Raw genomic sequence first — 22,755 nt, forward strand, 5'->3', positions numbered from 1 at the left:
TTTTAAACAATAAAATAGACAAAGGAAAATAGCAACTAGAAGGTTCCCAGGACAAGCTATATTCTTTACTGCTGGAAACTGTACTGAAGCCATGGGGAATTATTTTTATCTCCCTCCTTTTCTGTTTTTTTTAATATTTATTATTATATATACAATATTCTGTCTGTGTGTATGCCTGTAGGCCAGAAGAGGACACCTGACCTCATTACGGATGGTTTTGAGCCACCATGTGGTTGCCGGTAATTGAACTCAGGATCTTTGGAAGAGTAGGCAATGCTCTTAGCCACTGAGCCATCTCTCCAGCCCTCCTTTTTCTGTTTATTCTAAATTTCCCCTTCAACTAGCCCTTCCGTTGATCAACCCTGCTCACCTTGTCCCGAAATATCATCAAGCATTCCTGTGAATACTTCTTGTCCCCAGCTCTGCATGATAATTGAGTTGTCACCCTCTTCCAGTGTGGCCACTCCTCCCCTGGGCTGCTTGTTTAGTCCATGAAGAGTCCAGAGTAAGAAAGCAGCAGCAAAGTGGAGCACTGGAAACCAGGAACAAACACTTCTTTCCATACTGATTGGAGGTGAGTGGGCACAGGTCTCCAGAACCACCAACAAGACTTAACTAGTCTTCTTTCAAACAAGGACATGTTCCAGGTGATGGGAAGTGACTCTCCTGTAGGAAAGGAATGGGAGCTTCATCTGTGTGACAATAGAGTTCAGGGGAATTTGGGAAATCAAGGTCTACCCGGATAGGTCTCATTCCTTCCCAGCTAGAGCAGTGGATCAGACAAGGACTTCCAGGCATGGAATTTGGTCTTCTTTATAACCTTTATGGTCCCTGAACTTGATTTTGAGCACATTTTGCTGCCTGTATGCTGAATGCATCTAAATGTTTCTGGGACATCTGAGGTGATAGAGACTAACCAGAATCTGCCTTTTTCTTTATCTCATTTTTTTGGTTTTTGGTTTTGTTTCGGGGAGGGGATGGTTCAAGGCAGGGTTTCTCTGTGTAGTCCTAGATGTCCTGGAACTTGCTCTGTGGAGCAGGATGGCCTTGAGCTCACAGAGATCCACCTGCCTTTGCCTCCCAAGTGCTGGGATTAAAGGTGTGTGCCTTCACTGCCTGGATTCATCCCAAATTTTAAATTGTGAATTGGTGCCCACAAAGTTCTTTTCTAGGGATATTTCTGGATCAGCTTTGCTATTTGGATTTCCTGCAAATTCCTGAGTTTTTGATGTAAGTAGTCTACTTGGGAGGTGATTCCAGGAAGGACGAGGGCATAGGGTGAGGGGCGGGAAAGAAGAATGTTACCACTGGGGAATACCATGCTCGATCTCACTGAGGAGTGAGGATACTGGGAATGTGCCCTCCTTTATGGGGATGAGGATTGTCCCTGGATTGCTAAACCTCAGCACTAATTGGGCCAGGCTAAACAAAAAACATTCCTGGTACCTGGGGCTAGCCTGTCTTTGTGATTCAGTGTGAAGTCCGTTTTACATGTTCCGTTTATTGTTTTATTTACATGGTTTCTCTGTGTGTCCCTGGCTGCTCTGAACCTCAGTTTGTAGATCCACCTGGCCTCAAACTTAGAAATCCACCTGCCTCTGCCTCCTCAGTGCTGGGACTAAAGGCGTGCACCACCACTAACCAGCTATACATGTTCAATATAGACACTGAGGAAATTGAACTGCTTTCAGCAAAAGTACTGTCTAAAGCCACAAGCCAAACTCATCTAGATTATAAAAATCAAATATTTCCTATAAATTAATTGCTTAATATTTAATTTCTCCATGTGACCTGGCTACTAAAACAGTTCTAATATAAAATGAAATTTCCTTACCTCTGGAGAAGCAATTCGTGCATAATTTTATTCCTTCATAGTTACTCAACATAATTACAAATGCCAATAACTACCATATACTTCAGTATTCTCAAGGAGAGCTGTTTGACCCTTTAATAAGTCTGTAAGCAGAAAAACAGTTCTCAGAATTGCTGTATATCCCTTTTATGGTTTACCTACTCCCGGTCCTATTAAGCTGCGCACTTTTAAAAAATGGTTTTACCCAATGTGTCGATCTCTGTTTTAGTTTCTAATGTGGCCTTTGAAAACAGACAGCTTTTAGGATTGCATGTACATCCAGAATGTACCTTTTAAGGAACTAATCTTCCTAAGAGTAAAGTATACAGGATATTCGTTGTAGCACAGTTAATAAAAACCCAAAGACAGAAATTGGGGTTCAAACTGAAGGTCAGAAAAAGCAAAACAGCCATTGACTCTTACCTCTACCTCAGATAAAACAGTGGGCGATCCTGCCTCCAGGAATCTGAGAATGAGACTGTGTCTGAGGGCTGTCTCCTCCCGTTTTATATTCCTCCCTAGAGCTGGGATTAAAGGTGTGCACCACCACCACCTGGTTTCTGTGACAAACTAGTGTGGCTACTGGGATTAAAGGTGTGTGTCACCACTGCCTGCTCTGTAAAGCTGGCCAGTGTGGCTGTTTTACTCTCTGATCTTCAGGCAAGCTTTATTAAAATACAAATGAAATATCAATACATTTGGCATCTTGGTAACCTCAAGATTTCCTAGATTGCTTTACATCAGGTTGTCAGTCCTTCAAGTTACCAGTTTTTATTTTAGATACTTGAAGTATGTAGGTAACTGAGTCTGGATAAGTAAATGCTCTATGTGTGCTCTATTTCTTGATGTATCACACTTGCTAGGATTTCAAGGTAACTAGAAATGGTTGTAGAAGACATTCTTGCTTCATTCGCAGTCCTGGGGTTATAATGCTTTAAATATTTTAGCAAGGATTATGTGATCAGTATTCTGTATCAGCTAAGGAACTTCTTTCCTAGTTTGCTAAAAACTACAGCTACTAAATTTTTCAGAATTTCTTTTCTGAATGTACTGAGATGGCAATGCATTTTTCTCTCTTAATGTTAATGTTGTAAATTACAATACTTAATCTTTTAAAAGTTTTGTTTATTTTTTAATTGAGTTTTCAACATGGTTTTTTTTGTGTAGCCTTGGCTGTCTTGGAACTTGCTCTGTAGACCAGGCTGGCCTCCAACTCACAGAGATCCACCTGCCTCTGTCTCCCAGATTTGGGGATTAAAGGTGTGCTCCAGCTAAAAGTTTTCTTTTTTAAAAGACAGATTCTTACTATATAGCCCAGGCTGACCATGAAATCTTGATCTTAGTGCCCTCATTTCCTGGGCACTTTTTTTTATGTTAAACTACCCTCAGCTGTTAATAGTCGTTCCCTCTACCATGGCAGTGGGTGGGTGCTCTTACAAGTGTTAACTGTTACTAATCTTAGTCTTGTAGGACGTCTTCTGATTCTCCCAGAACATAAGAGTATGGGAAGCCATCTGAAACCATCTCCCACTCACACCCTTCTCCCTTGGGAGGCTCTCAATGAGCTCAGAATAGATTGACATGCAAAATATAAAAATACTTTCTAGGGGGTCTAGAGTATCTCTCACAGCTCTTGTTGCTGTTATCCTGCCTGTTTTGATGAGCTGCTGTCATTTTGGGGATGTGGGAAGAAGACCCAAGAAGCTGGCACCTTTGGCTTACTCTCTTTTGTTATTGATGTAAGAACTAAACTACCTGAATCTAAAAACAACTCATTGAACATCTGTCTTAGTCTGGGCGTGGTCTCTCTTTGGCTGCTGCTGTGTACCTCGTAGCCTCTCGGGAACCAAGGACTACAACCTGCATCTACTGCGGAAGCAATCACAGCCAGCCTTCTCTGTCTGCACTTTGAGGGCTGGGCAGCCGAAGAGAGTGCCTCACTCAAGTCTACGCTCCCTTCAGGGGGCAGGGAAAGGACGATTGTACCCAACAGCAGCCATCTGAAATATAAAATGTTGCTCTTGGGTTCAGTGTGTCCTGTCTTCCCGGGGTCTGTAGCCATTCTGCTGCACCTGAGGGACCTGCCCTCAGGCTACTCCATAGGTGATGCCATCATATCTGTGCCTCCACCTGCCTCGCCCTAGGTTATGACTTCAGTCATGACAAGTTCTCCTTTTATATATTGCTGGGTCTTGTGAGCTGACACGGGATTAAACGGTTTTAAAATATTCACATCAAAACTGCTCTGGAATTTTTCTTCCTTGGTAAACATCTGGTACTTGAAAGCTGCCAACAATGTTTCTGAGCCCGTAGATGATTAACCTTTAAAAAAAAAAAAAAACTTGATCTCTGATCATATTTAGCAAAACCGTTGAATACTTTAACCACCGTTTATAAATGCAAACAGTGATCTGAAGTAAGCCCATTTTGAAGAAAAGGACAGTAGAGGGGAAGGAGTGGGAGTGAGGTAGCTCTCAGCAGAGGTCTTGCATGGCTGCCGTTTGTGCTGGGTCTCTGCACGGCAATGGAGGGGTGTATTTAAAATCTGCAGTGTGGATTCAGTTATCTGTGTTGTCCTGTGCATCGAGTTATAGTCCGCAACTATCTGCTGTTTTTTTGGTTTTATATCTTTGTTTTCCTTGTGCTGGATGTTCTGGCCACATATTTTTGGACCTCAAAATAAGATTTTAAGCTAATTCTAGGGACCGTGGTGTTTGATTTAGATGATTTTACATTGTCCTGTTTTTAATTGTTTTATTTTTATCAGATCTTTTAGGTAATGTGTATGCATTTTAAGGGAATATCTGATGAGTTCGACCAAATGTGAATCCCCACATGACCACTACCACAATTGGGAAACAATTATTTCTCCTTCTCAGCTCTTTGTATCTTTCTCCCTGATCTTGGTACCTTAGCAACCACTGATCTGCTTTTTTTCTTGTTAATTTAGTGTGCCTTTTTTAGACTTCATATGATAGGATCATAAGTTAATTGTTAAATGTGACTTCTTTCACTTAACAAAGTATATTTAATATTTAAGATGTGCTCATGTCTGTGTGGATGCCAGTATTGTATTCCTGTCATTACTCAGAAGGACTCCAGTGTTTGGTTCTATCATAGTTTGTTTATTCAACCAAATCTCAGGAGTATTTTCACCAATATTTACTACACTTCATATATAAAATCAATTTTATTTTTTGCTTGAGTGCCTGTTTGAGAGGCAGCATGAACAAAAAATGTGTGCCTTCATGGAGCTTAAAAAGGATCTAAAAAGCAAACAGTACTAACTTATATAGTAATTATACAATTATATGCATTAGTTCCTTATGACTGGTCTAACGAATTACACAGTTGGTGGTTTAAGATAACAGAAATTTGTTCTTAATCAAAATCTCTTAAGTCAAGATTTGATAAGTTGGCTCGTGCTGTATGTGTGAGAGAGATGTGCCCATGGGCCTTTCCCGGGGCTTCTGGTGGTTGCTGAGTGCCCTTCTGTCCAGTGACTTACAAACACGTCGCTTGCTGAGTGCCCTTCTGTCCAGTGACTTACAAACACGTCGCTTTGAGCCTTGCTCCACCTTCATATCACCTTCTTTTCTGTGTTTTCTTTGCTAAGGACATTGTAATTGGATTTAGTGTCCATACTAATCCAATATGGCCTCATCCTGAGACCCTTCGCTACATCTGGAAAAAAGCCCTTTATGGTCTAGGTGGGCATATGTTTTAGGGGCTACTACAGAAACTCACACCAGTGTTAAACAGTGATAACAGAGAAGTAGAATAATTAGAGGCAGAGTGCTGGAGGGCTCTGGATGTCACTTCAGTAATGTGGTCAGGACAAGTCCCTGAAGAGGCAGCAAACAAAAACAGAAGTCAGCTGGTAAAACTATCCGATGTTCAAGAGAACAGCAAGTCAAAAGCACTGCCTGGGAATGGCCCTAGCACACTAAAAGACAGCGAAGAATCATGTGGCTGAAGCCTGCCTGTGGGGTTGCTGTAAGGATTCAAGACTGACTGATTTATTCATCGATTTGGAATAGGGTCTCACTGCGTAGCCCTGGCTGTCTGGGAACCTGCTTTGTTGATCAGACTAACCTTAAACTCAGAGATCCATTTACCTCTGCCTCCCAAGTACTGGGATTAGAATTTTTAAGATTGTTATTTGTTTTTTATTTTATACATATGAATGTTTTGCCTGCATGTTTTGTGTACCACATGCAAGCCCAATGCTCTTGTGGGCCAGAAGAGGGTGTTGAATCCTCTGGAACTGAAGTTACAGAAAGCTATGAGCTGCCTTGTATGTGCTGGGAACAGAACCCAGGTCCTCTGTAAGAGTAAGTGCTCCTAACTACTGAACCATTTCTCCAGCCCCATAGATTTGGGATTTTATGCTGAAGAACATGGAAAGCTTTTGCAATTTATTATTCCTTGAAATAATAAAAACCTGACAATAACATTAAAAGAGAATTCTGTGATCATCTAAGCCATTTGAGAGCAGAGTAATATAAGTAAGAAGTGGTGGACTAGAAGTGTTCAAGTGGGAAGAGTGTTTGAGACTCAGCAGACTGCAAAGGATACAGACCATAAGCATATAGTTCAAAGATCCTGCCACAGGATTCTTCTAAAGAGCAACACCCACAGAGCCCCCCCCCCCCCACGTCTCTCTCCCACATACTTTCTCCAAAAGCACTCTCCCAACTTCTAGCACCATGAGTCATCTCAACGGTCTGTTTTTGTTGTTGTTTTTAAGTATATAATGGAATCGTACACCCTATATACTTGACTTTGTGTCCTGCTCCATCCAACACTGTGGTGACATTTCAGAGAATTCATCTCTGTTATTACAGATACCAATCATTTGCTTGTTCACATTGCTACATAATATTATCTTCTGTGAATAGCCTATCATGTAATCACTGTTTTACTATTGATGCACATTTGGAGGTTTCCAGTTTGGGATAGTACAAAGAATTATATGAACAAGGTGTGATGTCATTGCTAGATTACAACACGTATGCATATTCAACAGTAGTGGATATTGCTTAGTCTCTCCAAGTTGCCAACACTGTAGGAGAGAGAGCTTGGTTCTGGGTATGTTTTGGAGGTAAAACAGCATATAGCCTGATTCACAGAAGATGAACAAGAGAAATCAAGGGTTGACTCCAGGTGTTTGCAGCTGGGCCACTGCTAGGTAAGGCTCGATATCAGCCGAATTAGAAGCAGGGATATTTGGGGGTGTGGGTGAAAAGAAGAGAAAGGCAGGAATTTTGTTTTATATAATCCTGAGATGCCAAATGTGATTATTAACAAAGGGGTAGACATTCAAGTCCCAACCTCAACAGCTTAGTCTGGATTAGAAACAAAGCAATAGGAGTATCCACAGAGGGAGTTTTAAGCCATGACAGAGGCAGATGCACCAAGGAAGTAAGTATAGATGAGAACACAAGATGCCCTATCACCATGAAATCTGAGAAAAGAGGGAATCAACCAGGAAACTAAATAGTAGAAACCTGTAAGGCCACAGCGAAGCCTTGAGTGTCCTTAGAGGCAGGCCCAGGAGAGCACATCGGGAAGGGGAAACCGGTCTGGGTCAGACAGGCTCAGAAGAGGACTGACGAGGTGCCATGTCAGCTAGGCATGTGGGCAGCGCATTGCTTGAGACCTTACTGGTTTTGCTATCCATTTTTGCCAGTGAGAATTGGCCTGAGTAACTAGAGGAAGTATCAAGAGAGAGAGGGCTGCCACTAGGGACACAATGAGAACGTGATCTAAGCAAGGACGTGAAGGAAGCAGGGGAGCTCACCACAGGGTGTCTGTGGAGAGAACACAGCAGTGTGGAGATGAAGTATTGATGGAACAGCAGATGGCATGCTGTGTCTGGAACCTTGAACAGCGAAAATAGTGGGAAAGTTGGTCCTGAAAGCAATGAAGGGTCAGCTCACATGGTCCCTCATACGTCTCTGTAGGCACTTTGTCTTTTTTGTTGAAATGGGGAAGCTACTCAGGTTTAGGGCCAAAGAGAGACAGTTTGTCTTAATTTGATAAGCTTCAACATCATGGTTAACAGGGATATGTCGCATGCTTACCCTTTAATCTCCAGAACACAGTGGCTTCTTCTGTTCTCCCTTGGTCACATCAACATTGTGCTAGAGGTCCAAACCAAAACAGAAGGCTGGAAAACAACATGGCCAGTGTCTGTAGATGATAGGACTAGGAGATGGTAGGATTGCACATGTTGAAAACGGCTCTGCAGGGACTATGAAAGGAGAACCTGAAGCTACTGGAGCCTACCATACAACACGGTGTAAGTTTGCACCTATAATAAAAATACAGCTTAATTTGATTGGCCCTTATAGCTTCGAGATCTGTACAGCAACAGTCGGCACAACTGAAAGAGATCCACAGTCATCATAGATGGTATTACACAATTCTCTCAGTGGTTGATAAACGAACAAAGAATCAGTGAGAATGTAGGAGCACATTGGACCCAGCGAATACAGCGTGCCTATCCCTCTTTGTACTGCATCCCACCTTCTTCGTAAGCACAGCATTTGTATGTTGTAGATGCCAACCTTCTACTGTCGTGTCTCAAAGCCAAATGGGTTGTTCTAAAACAGACTAGTTCTAGAAAATCCCCAAGTTCTATATCCAGAGTAATGAAAATGTACAGGTTATAGGTACATACAGCATGTCTGGACCATAAAGAAAGTAAAAATATGAAAAGGAGAGTGTCGTTATAAAGTTCAAATCTACAGAAATCAAAAGCATGTCTTTTTCAGAATGTATGGGAAGATACAGTATTCCTTGCCTTGTTCATATGACCAAATGCCTGACAAAACAAAAACAATTAAAAAAAAAACACTTAAGGGAAAGAGGGTTTACTTTGGATGTAGTCTGTCTTGGTAGGAAAGGCCTGGTGGCAGGAGTGTGAAGCCTTCTCATTTCTTCTGTAATCGGAAAGGGAGTGGGGCCAGAGTATAAAACTTCAAAGCCTGACCTGGTGGTCTTCTTCCTTCAGCAAGGCTCCACCTCCTAAGGGTTCAACAACCTTCCAAAACAGTACTGAGAACCAATTGTTCATCACGTGAGCGTGTTGGGGGGACAGTTCATATTCAAACCACAACAGAATAATAGAATCACTAGGAAAGGTAACAAATTATAAATCTGTATTTTAAAAAACATAGATTGTCTAATCTCTGGGGGAAGGGATTGAAATTGAAGAAGTGGACAGAGTGTATTCTTGAACCCTGGATGGAGCTTTTATATTTTGTTACTTATGTGGTAACTGTGTGGGCACTTGCTTTGTTAAGCTATTCACCTTTCTGTAAATTTTCAGAGGTGGTGATATGCCAACAACACAAAAGTGCTGCATAAATGAAAACAAAACAGCAGACATCGATAAAAATATTAATTTGGATAGGTTATATATTAAGAAATAGAAACAAAAATCAGAAGAGAAATTGTGGAAGAGTATCATTCCTTGTAATACTGCAGGAAGTGAATTTAGCAAAACTGTTCCTAGGTAATTCTTGAGCTATTTTTCGGGTAATGTGGCATCTCAGCAAGCAGGAAAAAGTTTTGAGCTCCTTGAATGCATGCGAAGAAATTTGTGTGGTACATATGGCAAAAATGTCTTCAACATACCCAGGAGAGGTAAGATATATAATCCCCCTCCCTCCCCCCCCTTCCTTCCTTCCCCTTACTTGATCTGAGTTTATTTTACAGAGGAAATTTTAAAAGTAGAAAGATCAGAAATTAACAGTAAATGGTAGTAATAATGGTATTGGGGAGAATGGAAAATGGAGGAGGTGTTCAGAAGGGAAACATTAATGGTGTGTGTGTGTGTGTGTGTGTGTGTGTGTGTGTGTGTGTGTGTTAAAATGAATGATTCCAGGTGGTGGCACACACCTTTAATCCTAGCACTCAGGAGGAGAGACAGGTGAATCTCTGTGGGTTGTTAGGACAGCCTGATCTACAGAGTGAGTTCCGAACAGCCAAGGCTTATACAGAGAAACCGAAAATAAATAAAATTAAGAGTGACAAGGAAGTACTGGTAGGACTCTTGCTCCCTGAAAAGGAAAGTATATATCAGTTGCCATGACACCTTTAGATTCCAGATACTCAGGTATAACCAATCAACCTCATTTTTCCTCCTTGAGACAAGCATCTGTAGATTTGGGATGCTGAGGTTATTGTTTTGTTTTTTTAGACAAGACTTTGCTCTTTAATTCAATTTGGATATGAACTCTTGATTCTCCTACCTTGGCTTCCTGAGTGCTGGGATAGCAGGCGTGTGCCATCACACTTGGCTTGCTTTTATTTTTTTTTCAAAGTCTCACAATGATTCTGTTGTGTAGTCAGGTATAAAATACAGTGTGCCCAGCTATGATGTCTATAAACCACACACACACACACACACACACACACACACACACACACATGACCAGCATCACACAATCACCCTAAGGGTGCAAAAGCAACACACATACCTTGGCAGTAACCAAAAGCTCTCTAATTGGACTTAAGACCTGCTCAACAAGAGAGAAAGCATGCCTGGTACTGGAATCCCAGCCGACTACCCAAGGCTAGTGAATCATGGGTCTTGAAAGAGAACCTCTAATCACCACTCTAATAAGACAACATAATCCCTAACTACTTTCGAATGTTTGTATATATACTTACATGGAAGTGTAGTCCTCACCCTCATCAGAGAAAATTCTTTTTGCAATAAACAGACCACTACAGAAAACCACAACAAATCAAAATGCTGAATTGTGGAACCCAGTCCCAACAGATACATTTGCAAAACAATTCCTGAAAGTGGCACTTTAGGGTACATTGCAGAAGTAGGGGCAGAAAGATTGGAAGAGTCAGGTGATCAGTTTGCTGTGAGAATTGTGTCTCCTAGTAATGTCAGCGGCTAAACCTGTAAAGTCTCACCAACATGACTGCCTCAGCATGAACTGAATAAGGACACCAGCCGTAGACCTGCTACAGTGGATGGGAGGAAGTTCACAAGGCTTCAACCCTATACAACCCCAGGCAAGTAAGGGATGCTGAGACTTCCCCAGGGAAGAGCACACCAATTGGTTATCCAATACTAAGTGGTCAGCCGTGAAATCATTTTATAAGTAGCATTATACAGACTAAGTAGGCTGTATTTAAGAATGTTTATGTATGTGTATATTTATTTGTGTGTGTACATGTAACAACGATTGACAAAAAAAAAAGGCCATAAATTTGAAAACTCAAGGAGGGGTATATGGGAGGGCTTGGAGATAGGAAAGGGAAAGGGAATATGATGTAAATATATTGTAATCTCAAAAAAAATTAATACTGTGTTTTTAAGATCTCAACATGCCTACAAAACTCCTGGGGTTCTTTAAAGTGGGCCTGAGAGTCTGTGTGTCTCACAAGATCTCCCCCATGATGCCCACGTTCTATGACAGACCACATTTAGAGGATCCAGAGGTGAAAGAAATCAAATATACTTTGAACCTCGAGCTTGTGAAACAAAGCATATGTATTTCCTGGCAGTGTGGGACTCATAGAGCTTCTGCTGTTGTGAGATGAGAGAACAAACACAAAACAGCCCAGCAGGACACAGTGAGATTCCTTAGGGGTCACTAGTAGAGACAGCATGGCCTCAACCACATTTTGACCTGGAAAATATTTCCACAGTGCTCCAGCTGTTTTCCCCACCAGATTATGCCTTCTAGTTAGTCTTGATTCTTGTTCCCATCAAAAATATTTGAGGTGAAGGAATAAATTTAGCCAAGACTAACAAAATCTCTGAAGGCTTCACCACTGTTCTCTGGGTCCTCTGTTTCCATAACACGTGGCTGGGTCTTGCTTAACCTACCGTGATCAGCTGAGTGGTCATGGTGAGAAGCCAGAGTGTTTTCTAAATAAGCTTATTTCTGCATCTGTTTGAACTGACCTGAAAAATGTATTTGTTCCGTTTGGCCGTTCTGAGCAAACAATGTCCACTTTGTATTGCGTACACCACCTGATTATTTCAGATTGCACAGCGTCAACTCACAGAAAATGGTCCAGGTTACTTACACTCCTGACCCAGTTGTCCTGTGGAGGTGGGTATATGCACAAAGAAACACACTATACTGAATTTACCTTAGTTGAAGTCTTAGGAAGCCCTGCATTTTAATCATTATATGTTAATAAAAATAGACATGTATTATAGCGTTTTCCCTTTGTTTTTAGTTTAAGGCCTCTTTGCTTTCAAACCTCACACTTGGTTGATTTTATGTTCTCATTTTTGTCAGTCTCACAGCAGTAACATGGCAGGGAACAGCTAGACCCAATTCTGTGATTGCCACCTTGTCTTCAGTTCTGGCCAGCAATTTCTTGCTGTCCTGAGGGCTCTCTGCCTTTTGTTAAATGTGTTACATAATCTAAACTGCTTGGAATTGTTCAGTGAAGAGTCAGGACTCCCCCATTTTAAACGTGCAAAATGTAGACTAAGAAAGGTTATATAATTTTCAAAAAGTATGCATCTCCCCCAAAGTTCTATCAATAACAAATACAACTGTTATGTGAACGAATTCTATCTATTCTGTCTCTGTCTGTGCACATGTGTGTGCCATAAAAAGATTAAGTTAAGCAATTATCTACAAATAACCAGAGGAAAATCTAGAAAGAACGATATGATCTCAAAATGAAACAATCAGATCCTAGGCTGCCCTCAAATTTGGAATGATCCTTGTTCCTTTGCCTTACTGATTGCTGGGATTACAGGCATTCCAACACACTCAACATTTCTTTGTTCTGCGTATTAGTGATGAATTTTTAACCATGTTTTCCTTCGCTAGTCTATAAGACTATGAGCAACTCAATTATAAGGTAAATATAGGAGTACTCTTATATAAGCACATACATATACACGAATTCATGTTTACCTATATACATATATATGATTATTCATATATGTGAGTTTTATAACCATTTCATGAATCATCTTTAAAAGGTCTTGGTATGTTTCATTTCTGTCCATGGAAATATTTGTATTAATATGTATCTGCCAGAACACAAGAACCATAAGGTAGATAGCAACATTCTTTCATAACACGAAAATGTAAATAACTCAGATATGTATATCAACAGCAAAGTATAAAAATAATAATTGTGTAAGTACTGGCAAAAAAAGAAAAATAACACCCTGAAATTATACCTATCACACCAGTGTAAATGTGAGGCAGAAGTCAGGTGCCAAAGGAAAACCACTGTATATTCCCATAATATAAAATTTGAACATAGATAAAATTAAACAGTTTTCAGGGATTTGTACTTACTGGATACACATAAAAGTAGGGAAGGGTCTATAGAGAGGTCACTTTCAGGGACAGGATGGGTATCTGAAAGGTGGAAGGCAGGACAGGAAGGGGTGCTGGCAACCCCTTCTTGAGACAGGAAATCGTCCTTCGGTTGTCATATTGCCTTCATTTAGAAATTAGTGTACACCTAGTGGTAACTGTGGGAATATGAAGACTCGAGAGAAGTTGCGGGTGCATTGTGGTCCTGGCATGAGAGGAGGTTAGCCAGGAAGAAGGGCACTCTACCCTTCCCACACAACAGAATGAGAAAGGAAGGGTATGCTTTGTTTCTAAATATATTTGAGAGTAGACTCGTTGTAATTTTGACCTAGGTGTCACTGCCACCATAAAAGGTATAAATGGAGCGATGGACAGAGGCAACAAATGTAGACTACAAATTTAGATAAAGAATTGGTGCCCTGTAGACCTAAAAAGTCTTAAAAGATGTTAGTAGACCTTGAGAATATTTGTAAGCAGGGGGCGGGAAGGGAAGTGAAGGAGAAGGAGTTCTATAAGTAATGCCCTGAAGAGAGGTGACTGTTAGGGAGTCCCCGAAGCCCAAGAAAGGAGTGAGAACCCATGCTGAAGATAACTGGAAAGGAAAGGAAATTTCAGATATGAGAGAGTTTTCCTTTAGCTATCTGTATGGTTATTGGGACCTTTGTTAAAAGACATCAGTAGAATACGGGGTGTGGGAAGGAAGATTTGAGGCACTCAGAGCTAATAGAACCCAGAGCCACAGGTCAACCGGAGGTGATTGATAAAGGAACAAGGCCCTGCTGACATTGTGCACCTGTGCTGGCCACATACACAGCCACAGCCTGGTGGAATGTTCCCAGAAGCTCCTGACAGCAGCCCAAGGGTCCAGGACTCTTGGGGTTTGTACTACACAGGAATAAAAAAAAATGTGGGTAGGAGCAAGATGTGTAAACTGACCGACTACCTGTGAGGTCCAGGCAGAGAGGGAAACTATGGAAAAATAGGGCCAGAGTCAGGGTTTGGTGAGACAGAAGAATCTGGGGTCCTTGAGACAGAAGGGCAGAACAGGGGCCCAGGTCTGGATGAGGGCACAATAATTTCCCATTCCAAAGTGGCAGTTGCCTCAAGGGATGGAGTCACCTTTGGTACATGGGACCTCCCTGCCAGGGGGTGAGGAGCTGTAGCTCTGGAGAAGCCTGAGATGTCCTTGGTCTGCACCCAAAGAGGGAGCAAAGAAAGTCACACCCTCTCCTGCGGAAGTGGTGCAGCATGCAACACGCGGCTCTTTCTCACACAGCTGCCTACAGTCTAAGCACAGAGAGATGCTGCCCAGCAGACATAATCACTGAACTTCCAAGCCAGCACTGCCTGCTGGAAGTTGTGCAGTGACGTTGTGTCTTTCCAGCCCCTCACAGAAACCACCAGCCACAAGCGGCTAAATGATTGTCATAATGGACAGCAAATTACGGCTCTTTCTTTACAAAAATAAGTTTAGCTGCAAGTTTCTGGTATTGGGAAACCTTAACACTTGGCAAATTAAATTCCACGTGGAAATGCAATGTACACAAGTCACTGTAATGAGACTACCCTGGGCACAACAATGTACACAAGTCACTGTAATGAGACTACCCTGGGCACATCAAAATCCAGGACACTCTAAGGCTGTGGCAGTTTCTGAAAAGGTCATAGGACCTAGTGTGAGACATAAGATCCTGGAAATACAGAAGGAGGAGAGTCATTTTAAAATTTTTCATATCTATGTAAAAATACATGAGAAAAACAATAACCACCATGTGGGTGCTAGGAATTGAACCTGGGTCCTCTAAGTGCAGTTAACCACTGAGCCAGCTCTTGGTGCCCCAAGCCCTGCAGTGCTACGTTTGTCCTGATAGTGCACTGTATGTATCCCTCTGGGCTGTGGCTGCTACTATGTCAGATTCATCCTTACAAGGCAGGTTTTTCACCTGAAGCAAAATGCTGTGTATTTTTATAATTAAGAGTTGGACTGATTCTGTTTCCTAGAACCCAGGCACGCAAGGGTCAAATTCCTCAGTACTCAATTTTAAAAAATCCTCAAAGCCTTGAAACGAAGCTAAGGAGTTTGGACTTTATCTTGTAGGGAACTGGAAGCTCTCGATGGTAGTTAGGTAACAATGGAAATCACCAAGATGAGCAAATGATTGAAAGCTGCACAGCCTTCATAGTTGGTAGAGTAAGAATATAGAATCCTGAGGTGCACTTTGCAGCTACACCCATGTGCTCACGCCATGTCCTCCTCTTCTTCTCCTCTTCAGGAAAGTGGATAACATGAACTTCAGGCCTTTGTGTCCTGACTGTCATAGATGCAGTGAAGGCAAAGTCTGAAGAAAGGGTTCTCCCATGAACCAGAGTAGGCGCCCCTAAGTTTATCTGAAAACTCTGCTTCTGGAACACAAAACATCCCAAAGAGAAACACCTCAAAGAGCTGAGCTTGCTCTACTACCCAGTCTTCTGTGGAGTGCTGAGTGACCAATTGGGGCGTGTACAGGAAGTTTGAGAACTTGTTTTTATTAAATACAGCCATTCCTGAGGGCTAAGTTAGTATATAAATTGTCTAAAGAAGAAGTAAGACTTAAAAAAATCATCATTTCCAATTATTTACTATTCTTTTCTATCGGCTAAGCTCTTGAGGCTACCTTGTCACCATGGTTGAGAACTCAACATTACGGTGTGCCGCTGAATGTCTTCTCCCCAATCCTAGTGATATCATGTTGGAAACTCAAAATGGCCTAAGATTCTCCTGCTAAAAGTGGATAAGCATTTGTCAGTTTGCCATCAGTGTCCACACACTGCATTACTCTCTCCATGTGGAAGTCCCCGCCACCACACCTTGTGTTTGTAGCAGCCCATTGCTAGGTAGATCTTCTCAGAATTATCGAATGGATTTTTAGGGTGGCATGGTGATCTGACCACTTTATTTGCATTTACTCAGTCTGGGTGATTCTTTGTACTACACACACACACACACACACACACACACACACACACCACAGAGAGACAGAGATTCTCACTTTCTGAGTCTCAAATATTGGGCTGGCTTCCCAAATGCTGGTCTGGTCCCTAGGGTAAGGAATAAAAGAAGGGCACTGCCACCATTGGCCCAACAAATTCCACATTAACTCATGTTTCTAGTGGCTGGTAACTCTTCTTTCTTAAGTGCCCAGATCCTAAATGTCGCTAAGAATCCTATAGCAAAACCAATTTGTGATACCCAAAACATAAGTACATAGCTGGGGGCAGCCACAGCTCTTTTGTTCTAACTATTCACCACCATGCCGATAGGTAGACGTTTTACCAGGACTGCAGGGCTGTAGAGATGGCTCATTTGGTAAAGGGTCTGCCTATAGACATGCGGATCTGAGTTTCAATCTCTGGCTCCCACATAAAAAACAGGGACAGTGGCCCGTGACTACTTCTCCAAATACTGAGGATGTGGAGAAAGGAGGATTCCCTGGAGTGCATTAACCAACCAGCCTAGCAGAATCGTTGAAATCCAGGATTCGTGAAGGACAGTCTCGATAGGCAGTAACTCACTCACCACTGAGATTTGCTCTGCTAAGGGCTGAATGCTCAGGGTATCTTCATGATCTTGGACTTGAAAAGGGAGAATTTGGGGTCTTTGTTGTTACTGTTGTTTTGGGCTTTTTTTTTTTTTTTTGTTCTTGAGACAGGGTCTCTATGTAGTCCTGGCTCTTCTGGACTCACTATGTTAACCAGGTTGGCTCTGAACTCACAGATCCTCCTGTCTCTCAAGTGCTAGGATTAAAGCCATGTGCCACACACTCCTGGCAGGAAAGTAAGACGTGATGAAAATAATGACCATGAAGACAACTTTTTATAAAAGACTGATAGATTTGTTTGTTTTTTAATATTTATTTTTATTTTATGTGTCTATGTGTCTATACACACAGATGTATGAGTGCCCTCAGGAACCAAAAGAAGGCATTGGATCCCCTAGAGCTGGAGCTACAGGTGGTGGTGAGCTAATCATGTGCGTGCTGGAAACTTAACTCCAATCCTCAGCCTACTTGTTTATTTTTGAGATAGGATCTCCTATAGCAGGCTAGCTTTGAACTTGCTACATAGCTGAGGATGGCTTGAATTTCTGATCTTCCTGCCTCTATCCCCAAGGGCTGGAATTATAGGTATACACCATACATACCCAGTTTATGGAGAGCTAGGAACAGAGCCCAGGCTCTCATGCATGTTAGGCAAGCACTCTACAAACTGAGCTACATACATCTCCGGCTCAAACTGGACTTTCTTGAAGTTAAGAATTTTCTTCACTAAAAGACACTTATGATGGGTCAGAAAGTCAACACAGAATAAGGAATGAAACTGTCAGCTTATAAAGCAGACATAAGACCCATAGCCAGAATAGGAAAAAAAATGCAAATCAGTAGAGAAAGACAGCCCCGTAAAAACTGACCAAAGCTTATGCAGGAATTTCAGAAACCCAGGGCTCTTCTGATGGCCCGGTGAGCATATAAAAGGCTGCAGACTTGCCAGTTGTCAGGGAAATCAAAAGGCAAATTGAGCCATCAGTGCACAGTGATAAGTCTAGACAGAACTTCAAACACAGAATGGTAGGGCCAGCGAGATAGTAAGAGTGCTTGCCTGACTCCCACAGATTGCTCTCTGACCTCCACGCCTGCTGTGGCACCTGCCCTCAATAAATGCCTGATTTTGTTTTGTTTTAACAGAATGGAGAGCCCGGCTGCTAGGATGCAGGGCAGCTGAGATTAATAAGAATGTGAACTGGTATTTCCTAACCCTGCCCGTAGTCCCAAAGTTTCTTCCAGTAAGAGGAGTGTGTTAGAATGCTCACACTAGTTCTGTTCATAGCAGCCACAGACTGGAACGACACAATGTCCATCAGCAATGGACTGGGACTAGGCATGGGAAGAAGCAGGAGAGGAGGAAAACAATCTACAATCTGAAGCTTAAGAATCCAGCCTTCCTTCTGCTGTGTTGTGACTTGGCTTTCTTCTTCACTGTTTTAAGGTTAAAACTTCCAGGATAGGTAGTTTAAGCTTGTTGGAAGGGGGGCAGGGATTTGTTTGTTTGTTTTTCTATTACAGATGAAACAGGGTCAAAGATGTTAAATGACTTGCCCAAGTCACAGAGCTTAGTCAGTGGTGGAGTAGAGACATAAACAACAGACCCTTCCTAAGTCACTGCACTAAACTTTGTGCAGTCGGGTTCAACTACATTTCCTCTCTGGCTCGGCAAAAGCACGAAAATCTTAGGTTTCCGCCTAGCCTAGGACGAGAACCTCTAGCTCCCATTGGCCTCACGGCAGTTGTTCAAAACCTGATTCAGCCACACTACGGGCGCGTAGGGAAGGACCAATAGATGGAGAAACTTAGGTCTCCCGTGTGTGCTAGGATCAAACTCAGGGTCTCACAAGGGTTAGGGTATTGCTCTGCCTCTGAGCCTCCACACCCACCCTCTCCCTGCAAAAGTCATCTCTCCTCTGGGATGTCCTGGATCTTTGTCTATGTGGTTTTAGGACTTACCCCTTTAAATCTACATCTCCGATTTCGGTGAACTGGGTGGTACGAACCAAATGAAACTGCCTCCGTAGGTCAAAAAAAAAAAAAAAAAAAAAATCAAGAACAAGGTTATTAGCGGCATTTAAATGTTCCCGCCATCCGAATGTCAGCTTTGGAGTGAGGGTGCTGTGCTTTCCCGTTGCTCAGCAGTCGCTGGCATATATATTGCCATCGATGAATCAGTAAGAGGTGGAGGAAACGTGATCCTTTCCCTGCGCTCTGAAGTCCACACCCGGTGCCAAGGAGGGGTGTCTTCCCCGCCGGGGCTCGGCGGGGTGGGGCTCGCAGTTCCCCCGCTTACCGGCCTCGCCCCTCTGGGCGTTAATGAGATTAGCAATTAAAAGGCGGGCGAGCAGTGGCCAGAGACCAGGCCCTGCCAGAGAGCGAACGCGGGCCATGGAGAAAGAGCGGCCTCAATGGGGCAACCCGCTGCAGTTTGTGTTCGCCTGCATCTCCTACGCGGTGGGCTTGGGCAATGTGTGGCGCTTCCCATACCTGTGTCAGATGTACGGCGGAGGTAAGTGCGGGCACGCAGGACGCGGCGGGTGCCTGGACGCCGGGTGGCGGTAGCGTTCGATCCCGCGCGCCCCAGCTCAGGGTGGCATTCTATCCCGAGCGCCCAGCTCAGGAAAGTGCTTGCTCCCACGCGCGCGCGTAAAGGGCGAGTGGCCCTTAAGACAGTCCAGAACGCTAACGCCCTAAGATACTGAGCCTGGCGGTGCTGAGCCCGAGCTGCAGCTCCAGCAGGTGCGGGACAGAGGCGAGGAACCTGCAGTCACCCCTCTACTGAGGTGTAAAAGTGAGCAGTAAAACGGTTTAACAGGAAGTTGACATGCAACTTGCAAGTCCGAAATTTAAATTCCCGACCACAAGTTGAAACACAAAAGGATCGTGAGTTCTTTAATTTTTCTTATTTAAAAAAAGAGATTGGTTTGTGGATGTGGAGACTTGGTTTGGACTTGGAATCATAGAAGGCAGGAAAAACAAATCCACACCCGGATAATTTGTTTCTTGTTTCTGCTGTTGTCTTGTTTTGTTTCTTCTGACCGGAGTGGGGGGAGGCGGGCAACTAGGAGTGAGGGTGCAGCACCCTCACCCTGCCTTCCCGCCTTCTCTTAGCGGAGCCAGGAGTGGGAACTCCGGGACTGAGACCTTCCAAAGAAGGCCAAGTAACTTTCTGGAGTCAGTATAGAATGAAGGAAGTAAGACTCAGTATACACACACACACACACACACACACACACACACACACACACACACAAAAGCAAAACAAAAACTTCCTCTTCAATTCCACTTTCTAAAACCTTGTCTAAGGGAGAAGTCAGCTTTCCAACTGAGGCAGAAAATAACACAATCACCGTCTTTTATTTAGTAAGACCAAAATGTTAGAAACTTTTTAAGCCCTTTAGAAAAGGGATTGGTTCAATAAATTGTGGAAAATTCACCCTTGACAGCCTCAAAGAAAGTTTTAATAAGATTTTATCTTAATATTTTAATATATGTTAAGTGGAGGGAGAAGACGTTAGATTTAAAACTGTAACATTTTTAAGCAGTTGTGTTTAAAACCATGCAGAGAAAAAAGGATTTTTAAAAAGTATTCTGAAGTGTTTAGAGTTGGTCTCTGGGTGGCTGTTTGCCCAGTAGCATGCGTGTGTGTGTGTGTGTGTGTCTGTGTGTGTGTGTGTCTGTGTGTGTGTGTCTGTGTGTGTCTGTGTGTGTCTGTGTCTGTGTGTGTGTGTCTGTGTGTGTCTGTGTGTGTCTGTGTGTGTCTGTGTCTGTGTGTGTGTCTGTGTGTGTGTGTGTCTGTGTGTGTGTGTCTGTGTGTGTGTGTCTGTGTGTGTGTGTGTCTGTGTGTGTGTGTGTGTCTGTGTGTGTACATGTGGGGGAAATCTAGTCAGTGCCCTTTTTTCTCACCACCAGAACAGTGAAAGGTGTTAAATTAGTGCATTACAAAATTTAACCTGATTAAAGAAAATCTAACCCTCCCTCCTCCTGTCATTCTAGCCAGATCAAAATCAACTCAACAAAAGGTTAATCTAAAGATAAACAAAATACAAAGCACAATGCATTCTTAGTTCTCTGGCTCCTTTATTCAAATCTGAAGCATTCAAATACTCCATATGTAGAAGACATGCCATCACATGCTTCTAAAGCTTCATAACTGGCTTTGGAAAGAATTATTTTCAGAAGCAGATTTTACATCTTTAGTATGCCTGCCTTAATAATCTGGATCCATAGTTCACAATCACAAGGCTAGGTAAACCACACTGTCACGTGACTGCTTGATTTCTTGTTTATAATGGCACCATTACCTGAACAGTCCAAGGAGTTAATTACTTCTAGGCTGCAAATGTGCTGAACACAAACGTGTGAAAACATACTGGCACTAGCAGCTTACATAAAGCGTGTGTGTGTGTGTGTGTGTGTGTGTGTGTGCACGGTATATTTGAAAGTATGTAAAATGTGTGGAAGAAAGAAGTTGTGTGGCTAGAGGAAATAGGGATTATGCAATTCCCCCCTCTTAACTATTCTCTAGATGATATTTGTTTTGTTTATTTGTTTGTTTTTTAATTAAATTTATTTTTTAAGCAATCTTTTTCTCATTTTATATATCTATTCCAGCTCCTCCTCCTGCTCCCCCTTACTTCCTCCCAGCCCCCATCCATTCCTCAGAGAGGGTAAGGCTGCCCAAGTGTCAACATAGTCTGACACATCACTTTGAGGCAAGACCAAGCCAGCCCTCCCCCCTATATCTAGGCTGAGCAAGGTAGCCCTCCAGCGAGAATAGACTCCAAAAAGCTAGTTCACTCACTAGGGATAAGTCCAGGTCCACTGCCAGTGGCCCCACAGACTGCACAAGCCACATGATTGTCACCCACATTCAGTGAGCCTAGTTTGGTCCTATGCAGGTTCCCCTGCTATCAGTCCAGAGTCAGTGAGCTCTCACTAGCCCAGGTCAGCTGTTTCTATGGGGATTCCCGTTATGATCATGATCCCTTTGCTCATATTATTGCTCCTCCTTCTCTTGGATTGGTTTCCGGAAGCTGGGTCCAGTTTTTAGTTGTGGATCTTTGCATCTGCTTCCATCAGTTGCTGGATGAAGGTTCTATGATGACAGTTAAGGTAGTCATCAATCTGACTTCAGGGCAAGGCCAGTTCACACACCCTCTCCACTATTGCTTAGGGTCTTAACTGGGGTCATTCTTGTGGACTCCTGGGGTCATTCTTGTGGACTCCCTAGTGCCAGGTTTCTCACTAGCCCCATAATGGCTCCCCCACCCAAGATAGCTCAACTATGTTCATAGCAGCATTGTTTGTCATAGCCAGAACCTGGAAACAACCTAAATGCCCCTTGACTGAAGAATGGATAAGGAAAGTGTGGTACATTTACACAATGGAGTGCTACACATCTTGAAATTTGTGGGAAAAATGGATGGATCTAGAAAACACTATATTGAGTGAGGTAGCCCAGATCCAGAAAGACAAATATCATATGTACTCACTCATAAGTGGCTTTTAATCATAAAGCAAAGAAAAACTAGGCTACAATTCACAATTCCAGAGAACATAGACAACAAAGAGGACCCTAAGAGAGATATACATAGATTTAATCTACATGGGAAATAGAAAAAGCAAAGATCTCCTGAGTAAATTGGGAACATGGGAACCAGGGAAGAGGGAAGAAGGGAAGGGGAGAGGAAGGGAGGGGAGAAAAATATATAGCTCAATAAAAACAATTTTTTAAAAAAAGGCATGAGCCACCACTGCCCAGCCAGGATCTGACACTTTTAAGCAGGGCCCATTGATACTACCAGTTCATAGACTATATCTTGGAAGAAGGGTCAGGGTTGTTCAAATTCCCCATTCTTTCAGCTGCTGGGGGTTTGGCCTGCTATCCTGGGTCCTGAGCCATAGTGTTTGTTTTCCATCCTAGTATAAACATTCCCACTATGACTGTCTCCAGAATGCCACACAGGGTGCAAGACCCAAAAGAGGTGAG

At 42.7% G+C, this 22,755-nt stretch overlaps 1 protein-coding gene across 1 annotated transcript in view; it reads left to right on the forward strand.

Moving 5' to 3' along the window:
* Window positions 1–19,083: 19,083 nt before the first annotated feature.
* LOC121464303 (sodium- and chloride-dependent transporter XTRP3A) overlaps window positions 19,084–22,755 on the forward strand; it is a 39,313-nt gene continuing 35,641 nt past the window's right edge. Inside the window, exon 1 of the mRNA XM_041677171.1 lies at window positions 19,084–19,272. Within this exon, the coding sequence (XP_041533105.1) occupies window positions 19,152–19,272 (121 nt within the window). The 5' untranslated portion in view covers window positions 19,084–19,151. The remainder of the gene's footprint in view (window positions 19,273–22,755) is intronic.

The sequence above is a fragment of the Microtus oregoni genome, unplaced genomic scaffold (assembly GCF_018167655.1).
Source record: "Microtus oregoni isolate MIOR12 unplaced genomic scaffold, Mior012 000028F_ref0000031, whole genome shotgun sequence".
Taxonomy (NCBI): domain Eukaryota; kingdom Metazoa; phylum Chordata; class Mammalia; order Rodentia; family Cricetidae; genus Microtus; species Microtus oregoni.